General features: G+C 44.6%; 1 protein-coding gene across 3 annotated transcripts in view; it reads left to right on the top strand.

Moving 5' to 3' along the window:
- Nucleotides 1-15,380, top strand: part of LOC142573059 (shootin-1-like) — an 87,665-nt gene that overhangs the window by 50,307 nt on the left and 21,978 nt on the right. For all 3 annotated transcript variants that reach the window (XM_075682568.1, XM_075682567.1, XM_075682569.1), the window contains exons 12-14: nt 6,632-6,699; nt 8,641-8,738; nt 12,590-12,646. In XM_075682568.1, coding sequence (XP_075538683.1) covers nt 6,632-6,699; nt 8,641-8,738; nt 12,590-12,646 — 223 coding nt within the window. The remainder of the gene's footprint in view (nt 1-6,631; nt 6,700-8,640; nt 8,739-12,589; nt 12,647-15,380) is intronic.

The following is a 15,380-nucleotide window of genomic DNA, read 5'->3' on the forward strand; positions in this document are numbered from 1 at the left end:
CGTTCGTCCCCATCACTGCAATGTAACAATATACAAATAAATTTTGTTTGCAACTGACACTAGGTGTGCTGTCCATTAACAGTCTACACTGAAAATATAATGCAAAAGTAGGCACTTGCACACAGCCTGTACACATTAACGGCGTGTAAATTTAATTCCGTATATGTTTGACAAACACCCGACGGGTATTTATAAAGTTTACTGTGTGTGAGAGGGCGTGTTTACAGGCGCCTTAGCTAGATGGCGCCACCATATCCAGCGCTGGCATGGTAAGCGCGTGGTGTGAAGACCTTGTTAATTCAATCCTCCTTAATTTGGAAAACCGGATAATTCGGACTTGTCCTTTCCCTCTCACAGGTGTATGCGTTATTTAATGACATCAAACTGTTGTTAATTCGGACGTGTTTGGCCGCACGGCAATTGATTTAGACAACTCCCAGAGTGTGGAGTGCCACAAGTGAGGGACGCAAAAGAGTGAAAGCAGTGCAAGCAGCCAATAGAAATGAAGCTGCATTGTCGTAGTCATCAGCAGAAACTGTACTGTAACGACAAAAATGCCGAATGCTTCGTGTCTATTTGTGTGTCTATGCGTTTATTGCCTCACATCACACCATGTTGGCTGCACGTACCTTAATTCAGAACTGCGCAGTCACGATGCATGATCGTGCCAATAGCGACCGCTATTTCGTGCGCTGCGATTGTGGCTAATAGTAGCTCCGTTCTGACTCAGTGCACTGCTTGTGTAATGTTAGGAACACGGCGGAAGCTGTTGAGGGTGAAGACTGACTCTACCGCAGCTACATCAAGATGGACGGACGATCTGCCAACCAACTCATTGACAAAGAAATAATCAGGATGTATGTGTGGTAGTGAAAAGCACGTCTACTCGGAGGAAAACGTGGGTCAACCAAACGGGCCACACTGCAAAGGAAGTCAAGAGGCCTGTGGCACTGCGAGTGCTAATCAGTCACAACATTACGAGAAATGTCGCTTGTGCACTGATATTGTGCGAAATAGAAGCAAGGGTTGCAAATTTATTCTGTAAATGAAGGTGGATTGGTGTAGCAAGCACTTATTTATTGTTTCCTTGATTCCCTCTGTGATTTCACATTCGATTAATTTGGCCATTTTTCTCGGACCGGTGAAAACCGAAACGATGAGGCTTTCTGTAGTGCGTAGTGCAAGCTGCGTTTAATTGGAAGCAGCTTAAGTCCTCACTGGGTGAGCGAAATGCGAAAGGGTAAGCTTCTTTATGTCACCTGCTGTAACGTTGAATAACTTTCATTTCATGGCATCAATTCTCCTAATTCCTTTTGCATTCAGCTTGGCATAACAGAAGGAAGGCGGTGTTATGCAGAAAGTTGTGGGTATAATTTGGTTATAGGGCCTCTTTAAACATGTTGAAACATATTTTGCCGTAAAATTGCAATAAATTCAATAAGAAAACTATCTCCAGTGGCACCTGCACTTCCCTCTTGTGGCAGCACAAGATGCAATATACGGGAAGCATAGCCTCCTATATATTTTTTTTTCAAAATTGCACCAGAGCGGCCATCCAACCTCTTTTGTTATTCTCATCTCCTACTGCTCCAATGCTTCACAAGGGGTGCTAAAGGTAAATAATATCATTAATAAGGTGTGTATGTATCCCATAGAAGGTATGTGCCCAGGGCAAACTAAAACATAAGAGTGTGCCATAGCAGTTATGCTAGTGCGCGTGTGCAGAATGCTCGTGGCAGTAGCGGAACGCAGAATGCTGCCCTTCCTTCTCTACAGAGCCAGTTGAGTAGAGTGTGATGGTGCGCTTGCGTGGTTTCTTTGTTGTCTTGCAGCCAAGCTGACTACTCATCACTCACTTCTCTGGCAGGCACACTTAGTGCATGAAATGTTGAGTGGAGCAGATCCGAATGAATGCAAAATGCAGCTAGAACTGTCTACTGTTAGTACTTGTCTGTTACCAAGAGTGGTGCTAGACAGGCAGATTAGTCAATTTGTTGCTGATGTACTGTCAGGTGTTGCGGTGCCCTTACCATCTTGAAAGCATCGCTTCTGTGCGATTGAATCAGTGGGATTCGACAATTCTATATGAGATAGTATGAGATAGCAGGTTCAATTGCCAGCTGTAGCAGCCACATTTCGACGGAGGCAGAAGGCAAAAATTTCAGGCACATTAAGGGGGGATATGGGGATCAAAGCTAACTTTTTTATTTACCATCCGATTTTGATTAAATTTTGCACAGATGTTAATAATATCACATAAACAAAACTGTGAAAATATGGTGAAAATATGGCTGCAATATCTGAAGCACTTTTTAGTTTACAAAATTGTTCTGCTTTCATTTTTGCAAAATGCCTGCACACCTGTATATTGGTGCTAGGAGTTCAAACAAACATTGATAGCACTCCTATATGTATTCTCCACACAGTGACATTCCTGTAATTTTTTTTGCCTAACAGAATTTCTTAATATTTTCATTCTTTTGCAGCTACTTCAGTTGCATGAAAATCTCGGCTGTGAAAACAAAAGATAATAAATTATTGAAGCAACTATTTTGAAAACAAAACATGTCACTGTGTGCAGTGGTGCACAATGAGTGTAACAAAACAAACGGTGTAAAAATATTCATAACGGTGGCTGAGATATTGGCTTTGCAAGTTGACCTTGGTGGTAGAAAAAAGTTTTGAGAAAAAGGTGTTTGAAGTTTTGGGCCATGTTTATTCGACTAGAAACTACCGGCCTTTTAGGTACAGGTGTCAGGTTGATCTCTTGGCTTCTTGGATCTTTTATGCTTGCTTTCATGTGCTTTTTGTGCCCTCTTCTTGCGCAAGGCATCTTTCTCAGCTGCTCGACTCGCTTGAGTCCGTCGCCACCGAGCATGCTCCTCCAGCCGTAAACCCTATCTCCCGTTCGGTTGCCGGCACAGAACCAAGTGACGCGCGGACAGTGGCGGCGGTCATATTCAACACCTCCGACAAGATGAATTGTGACTCAAGATGCGACTGCATGGTGCGACCGTTGCTGATGCACGGTTCGTCTTCACGGCCGCAGACGCTCGCGCTTCGACCGCACTTTCGTCGTTCATCTCGGTGACGGCGGTGGCACAATCGGGGTACGTCGCGGAGCATTTACAGGGCGTTGCAGGCCCGGAAGCATCGGAAAAGGCGGTTATTAGTTCGCTATCATCACCACTGGAACTCAAGGCTGCAACAGCCAACGAATTGCCCGGCAGTGCGTCGACAGTCTAAGCTTGTGCACGGACGCAACTCTGCTAGGACTACTTATCCTTCGGATGTTCGGCGGCTGCCGAAGCGGTGCTTGGTCGCGTATTTCGTCGTCCACGTCCGCCAAGTCATGCTCGAAACCACAAAATGAAATAGAAAAAATTGGAGGACGCTTAAGCTTCGCCTTCAAGAGTGGAACGCGACAGCGTTCCCGTCGACCCGCCAAGGGGTGTAAGACAATGGGCTACGGCGCAGCGACTACGCGCCCCGCATCGGACGCGGTGAGCGTCGAGCAACGCAGCGTTCGGCGCGACAACGAAATGTGCGCCTGAGCCTTAGAAACAGCTTGTTTCTAAGGCAACACCGCGTTCACTAGAGGCGCTTTTGTACCGCTTTGAAGCATCGAACTCGATGCACGACGCGGTTGTTAGTAAATAAGGGGGTGGGAGCGCGCATCCAAGTGCAACGCTCTGTGCGTCAGGGTTGCCCCCTGTCACCATTGCTTTTTTGTTTGTATATTGAACCTTTTTGTTTGAGCGTTATTGAAAGCAACAGCGTTCATGGTTTTCGTTTGCATGCGGCGGAGGTCCGCATTCTCGCGTATGCTGATGACATTGCCGTATTCTGTGCTGACTACGAAAGCGTTCGTGTTGTGGTTCAAATTGTGAAAGACTTTTGTTCTGTGAGCGGGAGTGCTGTGAACTGGGCTAAGTGTTTGGGGTTCTGGCACGGCGACTGGCCCTTAACCCCAACGAATTTCGCAAACATGACTTGGACAGCAACCCCAGTAAAATATTTAGGAGTGCCGCTGGAGAATTATCGCGACAGTGAGCCATATTGGAAATGCCAAGTTGCTGAAATGCGTGAGAAGGCCGACAGGCTCAAAGGCTTCAGCTGGTCTATTTTCGCGCGTGCCACAATTTGTAACCTTTTTTTTGTAACCAAGCTGTGGTATGTCTTGCAAGCAATTCATTGTTCTCGCGTCAATGTGCAGAAGCTGCACCGTGTATTTGCGGTTTTTGTGTGGGGAAGCACTTGGGAGCGGACACGACGCACCAATCTGTTTCACCGCGTCCGCTCTGGAGGACTAGGTTTGGCCCATCTATATCTGCGCCAGTTGGTTAACCGATTTATGTTTTTTCGTGACACGAATGACCCCTTTTTGCGAACTGTGTGTCAGGTTAGGTTGGGCAGGGTTTTGCCAAATTTGGTTGTTAGTTCGGAGAGTATGCAAGGGAGCATTTTTGGCTTCCTTAAAGAGGTGTACATGGCATGTCGCGTCTTGCAAGTGCGATTTTCGTTTGAATATTTGTCAGTGGTGTCGCGAAAGAAACTTTATAAGGACCTGTGTGAGGTCTTTCTTCCGGTACCGTTGTACAAGTCGTTGTACTGTGCAGGTCCATGGCAGTCAGTTCTAAAACGTGTGAAAAGAATGACTGTACCAGGCGGAGTTAAAAGTTTCTTCTTTAAGCTCCATACGAACACTCTTGAAGTCAAGACGTATTTGGAAGCGAAGGGTTTCTTTGTGCCTTGGGGAAATCATTGTTTCATATGCCGGAAGCCGGAAACTATCGAACATGTTTTCTTAGATTGTTGGGAAGCCCTTTTCTTTTGGGACATTCTCCAACGCACGATTAAAAAAGACTTACCGGTGGATGCTTTCGGAATTAGATTTCTGCCCGTCGAGAGTGAAGACGGGGTTCCTTTTGACATGATTATGATATTGGGCCTGTACAGTATTTGGCGATCCAGGATGGCGGTCAGCCACGCAGACATTGATGCCAGGCCGATAAGACAGTATTTTTGTGAATCTGTTAGCAGAGCTATTGAAGGATACAAGATACAAGACCCAGTGCCTGAGTGGCTTCCAAGAATGGAAGCTTTGCTACACATGCGTGAATTTTAATCTCATCACGTAACCCCAAGTGAGGGTGACGTATTTTTAGCATACGTGTTGTGTTCTTCGCGCGGACTGATTTTGTAAACTGACGTGTTGAAGTCGGCAATAAAGAAAAAAAAAAAAAAACTCGTGGCTCAGTGGTAACGTCTCCGTCTCACACTCCGGAGACCCTGGTTCGATTCCCACCCAGCCCATCTTGGAAGTTGCTTTTTATTTATGAAGTGCCTGCCGTGATTTATCGCTCACGGCCAACGCCGCGGACGCCGACGACACCGGCTTTTCTGCGAAACGAGCTCCTTAACGCTATCGCGTTAAAACTAAAATCCGAATAAAGCGATGACGCGGCGGCGTACCTCGAATATCCAACACGTAAACAAAGGGGCAGCCAGCGCGCGAAGAAACGGGAGAAGCAGACGCCGCAGCAGCTCGCTTCCAGCCCCGGGCGGCTCATAGAACGCACGTGACGGAGCAAGCCAATCGGCGCCCGCGACAAGCAGCTCCGCGACCTTCAGACTTTTTGCCTTTTTATGCTTGCTCTTCTCTCTATCAGGAAATGAAAGAGAGGAGTCAAAAGGCGAAGAGGCGCGCTTTTCAACGGTACCAGCATGGCCGCGCCGCGTACTGCCGTTCCGGAGCTAGGGACGCTCGAAAACCGCGACTTTTCCACCGATTTTCACGCAATTTTCGCTGTATTGCCTTATGTATATATTTATTTATGGTACTTAGCAGTCGTTTTCAGCGGAAATACTTGGAAAACTTATAGAAAAGGGGTCAAAGATTCGAAATCTGCAACTTTCTAAAAAGTAATTTTTGGGTCGTTTTTCCAGAGTGGATCCCCGCGTCCGCCCTTAAACGGCCTCAGGTGGCCGCAATTGACCTGGAACCCTCCATTTTGGTGACCCTCATAACCTGCTGTTTGACTTTGGGGTATAAAACCTGCCCAGTACCCCAAACATGACCACACGTGCTCAAGTGCATGTCATCGTCTCTTTGTGTCCATGTCAGTACATTCTGCTGGAAACCAATTGTGATATGTGCAACCAATTAGCTCAGGTAAACATATTCTGAAGAGGAGAATGTGTCAACAGGCTTGCTGAAGCTGAACTTAATAGAAAGTCACCTTTGAAGATTTTGGTATATTACCTCCCACACAAAGGGCAGCAGTCGCCTTATGCTTAAGCCTGACTAGGAGAGGGAAATGATTATCAGAGAAAAGCCATACAAGCAGAATTTAAGGTAACTGGTTCCTTAACTCCAGCAATACAGTCAGGAGGATATTATATGGGGAGGGGGGGATAAATGGGGATGTTTTGTAACTACATCAGATACATGAATACATAGAGCAAGCTGAGAATTGCAGGAAAACTTCAGGCACTGCTCCTTCTGCCTCCACCCCATTTCATTGTCAAGAGTGGGTACCAGTGTAAAATGAGCTATGCCGTATGTGGCTGCACTTGTCGCTTAGCCCATGGCTGCCGGGTGACGTGTGCCTCTTCCTTGCCTCTGCAGGTCCCTCATGGCGCTCATTGCCAGCGGCAGAAAGACAGCTGCACCAGCCGCAGCCACTGCAAAAGCAAGTGAGTCACTCACTTGGTTTCGTTAGTCAAGAGGCTTCTGATGGGGGATAGGTTGTACACTCTTAAACAAAATTACGCCCTTTGGGTCGTATCTTGCCACACAACAATAATCGTCATCTGTCTTGTCAGTATTTCCTTCCTTTAACGTTGTGAGCCCGGTACTTCCAAGTCGCGAACCGGATGCGCGTTATCAGTATGACAGAGCATTCTCGGCAAGTAAAGTAGCGAGTGCGGCGTTTTCAAGAAAGGAAACGCAAGCAAGGCGGTTGGTGATTATTGTTGTGTGGCAAATACACACCTCAAAGTGTGTACATTTGTTTAAAAGTGTAAAAGCCCAGCAGTGTAATTATGTTGAAAAAATGGATAGTCTGGCTGTCTGGCAATTACTCATTGTAATAACAGCACAACCAAACAAAGACAATTTGTTACACATTCCAGGACATGGGACACTTAAATTCAGTCCTATTTCCTTGAGTGCCCTTGTTTATCTTGTGCTATCATTACTGTGAGTGTAAATGTGTGACTTACACAGCGTTAATCTGCCAGTTTAGGTCAGTTGTAGACCATTACAGTTTAATAATGTCTGAAGTAACAACTGTTCTAGCTTCTCACAGTTTAAGAAGCCCTTGCACCATAGAGATCCCTCACGATTCTAACCAAGGACACAATGACAGTGCTGGTGTGCAGCACGTAAAACATTGAAAAGGCCACCTTAAGCCAAGCATGGCGAAGAATCACAGGAAGGTGGCGGCTCGATGCTGTCAACAGTGGTTAAAGCAAGGGATGTTGCTGAAGCTAGACAACAGGATGAGGACAAGTCTCCTTGTCAAAATGTTGGCTCTAGAAACATGCCTTGTTGACCACTGTCACCATAGTTGTTAGCTGCAGTTATCTAAGACAGCTAGGAAGGTTTTATGCGCCTGTAGGGACCTGTTTGGTGACATGCCAGCTCTGTTAAGCCACACTGCATTCATCTGATTAGAACCCTCTCCCTCTTGAATTAATGCGCTCCCAATTTTTTCGGGTTTAAACAAGGCAATAAAGGGGCACTTGAGTGTAACATGCCACTGATTTATTAAAGAAAAATTTATTACGCCCCCCCATGTTCACAATAAAATTTTTAAAAACGAGACGTGCAGAATTTTTCTTCCCAGAAGGATCTTTCTTTATGACCTTTCATAATAAAAATGATGCATCACTGTCCCCATTTTCACTTCATTGGCCACTGATACCAAGCACACAGGGGCGGTATTCTCGAGTGATCTCTTTTAGAGATGCTACTGTCACTTTCGCAAGACTCTGCATTGGAATTGTTGAAGTATGCAGCCCTTGCACTGTGTGAAGGTAGTGAACTTGCCACTGCACCAGAAACGCTGGCGGACATATACGCCGAGACATCCAGTGCCAAGTCGTGCAAAGTCTCGCAAAAGTGATGGTATCTCCGAAAGTTATTGACTGAGAATACTGCTCCAGATTGTAGTCGAGCACAAAATGAACCCACAACTTATACGAAAACGTGCTCTGTCGCCATCTTGTGATGGCGATGACTCTAAGTCTGATTGCTTTGACAGTAGGCTTCTGCCAATGCAGGGAATGCGGTTGTGGTTTCGTATCTGGTTATAACATGCAGACAATTTTCGGACCCATTTTCACGGAAAAAAGTACGCCTTAGATTAGGTTAAATGTGGCAGTTCACACCTGTAGACCTTTCCATCAGGACAAGTCAACAATTGTTGAGCGTGAACATGAAGCACTTATTAAAAACTTTTGAGCAAGTGCTGACATCGAATCACAGCGGAAGTGCACTATCCAAGGCCCACGGAGTTCCTGTTGAAAGGGTCTTTACACCTTTGTGACACCATGATGATGAGGAGGAGGTCTGTACCTATTAGCATATGTGAATGGCATCTCACAGAGACTCGGACACATTTCCATATGCAGAGGAAGATCAGCTGCAGGCGAAGCTGATGGAGGAGATGATTGAGCAGATCAAGAAGGGCGTCCACTTGCGGCCCACGGCACGACTTGTCCAGGAAGAGGTTGGTTCCTTTTCAGTGTAGGTCAAATGTGCCGCAGTATAGGGCCTCAACATTCCATGTGTTGAAGCCCTTGTTCTATGGGATAATGTCGTTCAGAGGACGTTATTGGCATGCACAGAGAAAAATGTTACGGCTGCTACTGCTGACCTCCAACATTGGCAACATGTACCCACCATGGTGGATAGACCAAAAAGCTTGCAGTAGGAGGAGGGAAAATAAGAATAAAAAAACAAAGGAAATTTCAAGGTTATGTAAGAAATAAATGAATGGAGGAATAAGAAGCACATGTTTAGTTGAATGGTCAGACCATGATATGAAAAACAAAGTGAACTTGAAGGAAAAGAGACAAACTGAAATTACTCGGAAAGTGCATCAGTTGGAATTTGTACGGGAACTTGAACAAGACACTATCAGAGCAACAACCAGATCGGATCAGCAGTGTTATCGTGTTATGGAGGAAATTGCTTGTGGCAGGAAGTGTGGCACACGTTGAAGGATGAGTTACCCACATGACTACAAGAAAGTGTTATCTGGTGGTTAACTTGACTAGATTCGTTAAGCATTCAGGAACGCATCAGTGACAATGGCAGAAGGAAGAACTGGACCTGCCAAGTGTAGGAAGAAATAACAATGACAGCAGTTTAGCATTCCAGAGAGAAAAGTGATGATGGGTTATTCTTAACAGCATCACAATGAATTGGGATGGAGATAGACACAAGAACGACAAGAATGAGGCACATTTCAGTGTCTATCTTCATCGCAGTTTATCACATTGTTATTGATAAAGAATTAGTACCAACTTGCCCACTTCGCTATTCTCCCAAGTGTAATGATGGCAATAATTTGAGGTGGAGGAGCAGGCACTTCAGTAGCATCAAGGATTTTGCACAGAGGTTCCAGAACCAAGGTGGGTCGCTTTTGAACATTGGATAGCCACTTGCAATATTGCATAAGACATGTGCTAAGTATATTAGCAGGCAGGAAGAGCGTGGGACATGTGCTGCTGTAGCAGTGCTGACTGTTCCTCTTCAAAGCCACTTCAAAACTGCGCTCTTGCATGCATACCAGCAGGCATATTATTTTGAAAATGTGAAATAAAGCACTCTTGGCAGTGATACACTCGAGCATTTCACATGCTTTCCTTTAGTTCCAAGTGTATGCTACGCACTTTTTTAGGAAGTTCTTGCGTTGAAGGACAAGTTGTCAACATTCAGGCATGATCCTCCGAGAAACTCTAAGAAACAGGCGAGTCGAATGGACCGTGACTCGCCTGTGGTTCTTGTAAATTACTGTGTCCAATGGAAAGCCCTAAGTGGCCTCCTGATACATTGATTGTTGGTTCACTGATGGAAACTGAGAGGGCTAATGGTAATAACAACAAAAACAATGACAGCACCATAACATCATTATGAAAATAGCACAATGATGATACTGCAGCACTATGAATGACTGCACCATGACATCATTATTAATGCGTTAGCATTAGAAGTGTCAAAATAGAAAAAAAAGTGTATGTGAAGTGTGGGAAGCCGGTCACATGGTAGAGGTATATACTATGTAGTGTAACTGACAGTCGTCTGCTCTGGACCACCGTCATTTGCAGTTCACTCCTTGAAGAGGCAGGATGCGTGTTTATTGAGCTCCTGAACAACACTTTGCAATGTTGCGAACTTGGTTTAAATCATGGATCCAGAACCTCAGAGAGGTGCGACAAAATGCTAACACATTTCTCTCGCATTTACTGCTAAATAACCACCGAATAGACCATATTTACACTATCAAATCAAGTGATAGAGAAATGTGCAGAATATAACCAACCGTTATATATAGCTTTCATTGATTACGAGAAAGCGTTTGATTCAGTCGAAACCTCAGCAGTCATGGAGGCATTACGGAATCAGGGTGTAGATGAGCCATATGTAAAGATGCTGGAAGATATCTATAGCGGCTCCACAGCCACCGTAGTCCTCCACAAAGAAAGCAACAAAATCCCTATAAAGAAAGGCGTCAGACAGGGAGATACGATATCTCCAATGCTATTCACAGCATGTTTACAGGAGGTATTCAGAGGCCTGGAGTGGGAAGAATTGGGGATAAAAGTTGATGGAGAATACCTTAGCAACTTGCGATTCGCTGATGATATTGCCTTGCTTAGTAACTCAGGAGACCAATTGCAATGCATGCTCACTGACCTGGAGAGGCAAAGCAGAAGGGTGGGTCTGAAAATTAATCTGCAGAAAACTAAAGTAATGTTTAACAGGCTCGGAAGAGAACAGCAGTTTACGATAGGTAGCGAAGCACTGGAAGGGGTAAGGGACTACATCTACTTAGGGCAGGTAGTGACCACGGATCCGGATCATGAGACTGAAATAACCAGAAGAATAAGAATGGGCTGGGGTGCGTTTGGCAGGCATTCTCAAATCATGAACAGCAGGATGCCACTATCCCTCAAAAGGAAAGTGTATAACAACTGTGTGTTACCAGTACTCACATATGGGGCAGAAACCTGGAGACTTACGAAAAGGGTTCTGCTGAAATTGAGGACAACGCAACGAGCTATGGAAAGAAGAATGATGGGTGTGACATTAAGGGATAAGAAAAGAGCAGATTGGGTGAGGCAACAAACGCGGGTAAACGACATCTTAGTTGAAATCAAGAAAAAGAAATGGGCATGGGCCGGACATGTAATGAGGAGGGAAGATAACCGATGGTCACTAAGGGTTACGGACTGGATTCCAAGGGAAGGGATGCGTAGCAGGGGGCGGCAGAAAGTTAGGTGGGCGGATGACATTAAGACGTTTGCAGGGACAACATGGCCACAATTAGTACATGACCGGGGTAGTTGGAGAAGTATGGGAGAGGGCTTTGCCCTGCAGTGGGCGTAACTAGGCTGATGATGATGATGATGAACCACCGAATATTTTATGACTATGGCACTATGATGATAATAGTACAAAACCATCAATGATAGCATGATGGCTCATATATATCACAGATCCAGTTTTATAGGTGGGTCTAAACAGAGCTTTGCAGTGAAGTGGCTGGTATTGTAAACAAATAAGCTTGTTATACTAGTGAAATGTAATCATAACAGGTGTAACTGAGGCCACCAAAATTCTCTGAAGTACCCTTCTCTTAAGCTTGTCGTACTTTTACTTCCTGTGCTTTTGAAATTTCATTTTCAATCAAACATTTATCTTTATTTTACTGCCTTGCATCAGTCAAGTAAACAGGATGCTTACCTGTACCAGCCTTTGATCTTTATTCACATTTATTTGAGTCTAGTTCACTGACCTGTGTTTTCTGAAATACAGCTGTGAACAAGCAACTGTGAAAGGAAGTCTCTTTTGTCAGTTACCAAAATGTTTTATCACCTGTGCTGTTGCTTGTAGCCTATAAATTTATTTGTTTGTTTAATGGTTGTGACCGAGTCATTATCCTTGAAGAGTGCGTGCGCACATACACCTCCATGCCTGCAGTCCTTGTTGCTTTGATTAATATATGATATGCAAATCTCCTTTGGACATGACATGTGCGTTCATGACATGTGCATGGTGGCATTCTTCTTATTGCAACATTTAAACAGTGATAAGAGAAATAATCAAGCAGGGCTTGCCGTTTCTTTTTTTTTTATTTAGGATGACCACTGCAATAACTGACACTGAAGTAAACATGTTAGTGCATTTGTTTTGGATAATGCACTATTTCAGTACTTTGTGCTTTCTTTGTCTGAGCATTTGGTGCTACATATATATCTTGATGTTCATGAGAAAACTTGTTCCGTGTCACATTGCTAATTTTGTCATCTTTATTACGTACTGTTCACACTGGCATTGTTGCTCATCAATCAGGAGCTGGAGGAGAGGTCCTCTTCGGAGCCAGCCGTCAATGAAGTCCTCAGCATACTGGTGAGCGGCACTGCTCAATCACATTAGTGTGGATTGCACTGCTGAACATGCTTTCGTGAGGCAGGTGCATATTCCTGGAGCAAGGAGGTAGCTCATTGTTGCAAGATAAACTGCGTGTAGTCTTGGAGTCTCATGGTTACAGCTCACACATTGCACCGTGATTGGTGCACTCCGATAGTTTCGTAATATGTTGTTAAGAGCAACAACCAGGGCCTGTGTTGTGAACTTCTGATTTCCATCGCCGTGGAGCATTTCCTTAAGAAGCATACTTAGTTAAAGCAGGGTAAGTGGATGAGCCTTGGTGAAGCCATTGTAGTGGGGAAAAAAAAGAAAAGAAATAAAACACACACCTAAATAAAAAAAGACAACAGACTACGGGCACTACACAGAAGTGCTCACGGTATCTGTTCCTCTTTTCTTTATGTGTATTTTGCTTGCACTACAATGGATTCGCCAAGTATCAACAAATGTGTCCGAGAATGAGTTATTTTGGGTAGCCTGTTCATTTGTTGGGAACTGACTAGTCTGCTAATGTGATGATGTGTACAGGCTTACAAAGAAACAAGCTTGTCCCAAGAAGTAAATAGCAGTTTCAACTTTTCTGTTTCTGCTGTAGTTCTGGCCTGCATAGATCTTTAATTCATCACATAGTTCTGTTCATAAAAAAGAAGTAAGCAGGCTAACTGTCATTTGTAATGTGGCAGCACATTGAAAAAGAAAAAGTCCTTTCAGTTACCAAGAACAAACAAACTTCAGTTGCCTGAACTATGACTGAAAGGATTGTGATAGCAAGTTCTGATCACTCTTGCACACAGCGCAGCTGGTATATATGCTGTTGCTCTTCAATCGCTGTTTTAGATGCAAGTTGATAACAAGGTAAGGATGCTGTGTGCCTTGGTAAAGGCTCTGTGCTTGCTCCAGTGCAGTATTGTGGTGCCATCTAGCATGCACTTGATGAGCAAAGACTGTTGCCTCCAAGATTTGGATGCCAACTCTTGCATCGTTTTTTTTTTTTCACTTCATCTGCCTCTTTGCATGAATAGACATAATGCACAAGAGGCTTCAGACGAGATCACACTATCCAGTACAAGCACCGAGTATAACTTGCTATTGCAAGAATGTAAAAAAAAATGCTGTCTGTAACGTTTCATTCAAGGTAGTTTAGTTCATTTGCATGATTCTACAGCTGTGTGAAATACATTGTGTGAGTGACAGGACATCGGATATCAAGCTCACAGTAACGGTCGCAAAGTAGCTGTGGGTCTGTCTGTAACAAGAACTGGCTTTTTTTTCCATGTTGGTGGTCATGCCTCGTTACCACTTCACGGGAGATTTCACAGTCGTATGCCTTGGCAAATCTGTCTACGCCCTCAGCCCTCAGAACATTGTGTGTCTTGTGTCTCACAATTCCAAGCGATTAATGGACCATTCTGTGTCATAAACTTTGAAGTGTTATAGTGTTTAACCTGTCTAGTGAGAGGGATACATGCCAAACTAAAGCAAGCACTTGCCAAAAATAGAAAAAATAAACAGACAAGAACACAAAATACTGTATAGGGAGCCTGTGTGGGCCCTGAAATTGGAATGTCAAGCTTGTCTCTGTGAATACAGGAACCCAGGCACAAGTGGAGTTCAGGTCATGTAATGCACATGTAACGAACAGAAGAGAAATGTATTTGGACGCAAAACAGAGAATTAGGGGGCACGATGAGGTTAGGGAGTTTGAAGGCATAGTATGAAGTTACATGACACAAGGAATGGTTAATTGAAGATCGCTGGGCAAGGGCCTTTATACTGCAGTTGACATGAAACAATCTGATAATGGATTCATATTTGCCTCGAAACATCTACTTTTGGTATGTTCTCTTTTTCTTAATGATATTTTCGACTGGACACCAGCATCCTCCATCACAGAGTTGGGTGGATCCGCCATTCCTCAAATTCAAGGGCAAAGGACAAGCAGGCATTCTGAACTTGTGACTTGCTCTTGGAGGAGGAAATGCCAGAGGCAAAACCATGTGATTACAGCAAGTGTGTGACTTTGCCTATCCCAAGCTCCCAGCGCCACATAAGAAAGACGGTGGATGCGCCGGTGGGGAGAGCGTTTGTTGAGATGCCAGCATGCAGTGGCCTACATCACTGTCATGGTTACGGGGAACCATCGCCAACTGCGGCAATGCTGTGTTGTGACGACGTGGCAGGAAATGCTCTCAATCTCAACAATTGCTTCAGTGGCATGGCTCAACACCTGAGAATGCTTGACGAGGGAGGAGAGCAATCGAAAAAAAGAATAGTCAAATGCAAGGTGTCTGCTTTCTTTCAACTAGTCGAAGTCAACGCTGCCTGTTAGAGCAGTCTAGAGCACTTTGGGATGACCAGCCGAAGATACCATGAATGTTTAACCCTCTTAGTGTAACTGGCGTTCAGGCATGTTTCTGCTTTCTGTCCCGCCATGTCACTGATGTAAGTGTATGTTCTCCACTTTCCCCACTTGGATGTGCACAGTAACACGAAGCTGGTTAACTCCAAGGTAGTTCCGCCACATGTCGTATATTTATAGAAGCACATTTGCAGTTTGTGTTAGCACGCTGTGGAACGAGCCCCTTCACGGGCAAGGTCATGCTTCATGGGGTGCACGCGTCCACAGATGGCAGCGATTTTCCATTCAAATATTCACGTCACAGCGCAAGGGCCACCACTCTTGCATGTTTGAACCATCTGTAGTACGTTTATA

This window comes from Dermacentor variabilis, chromosome 2, assembly GCF_050947875.1.
Source record: "Dermacentor variabilis isolate Ectoservices chromosome 2, ASM5094787v1, whole genome shotgun sequence".
NCBI classification, from domain to species: domain Eukaryota; kingdom Metazoa; phylum Arthropoda; class Arachnida; order Ixodida; family Ixodidae; genus Dermacentor; species Dermacentor variabilis.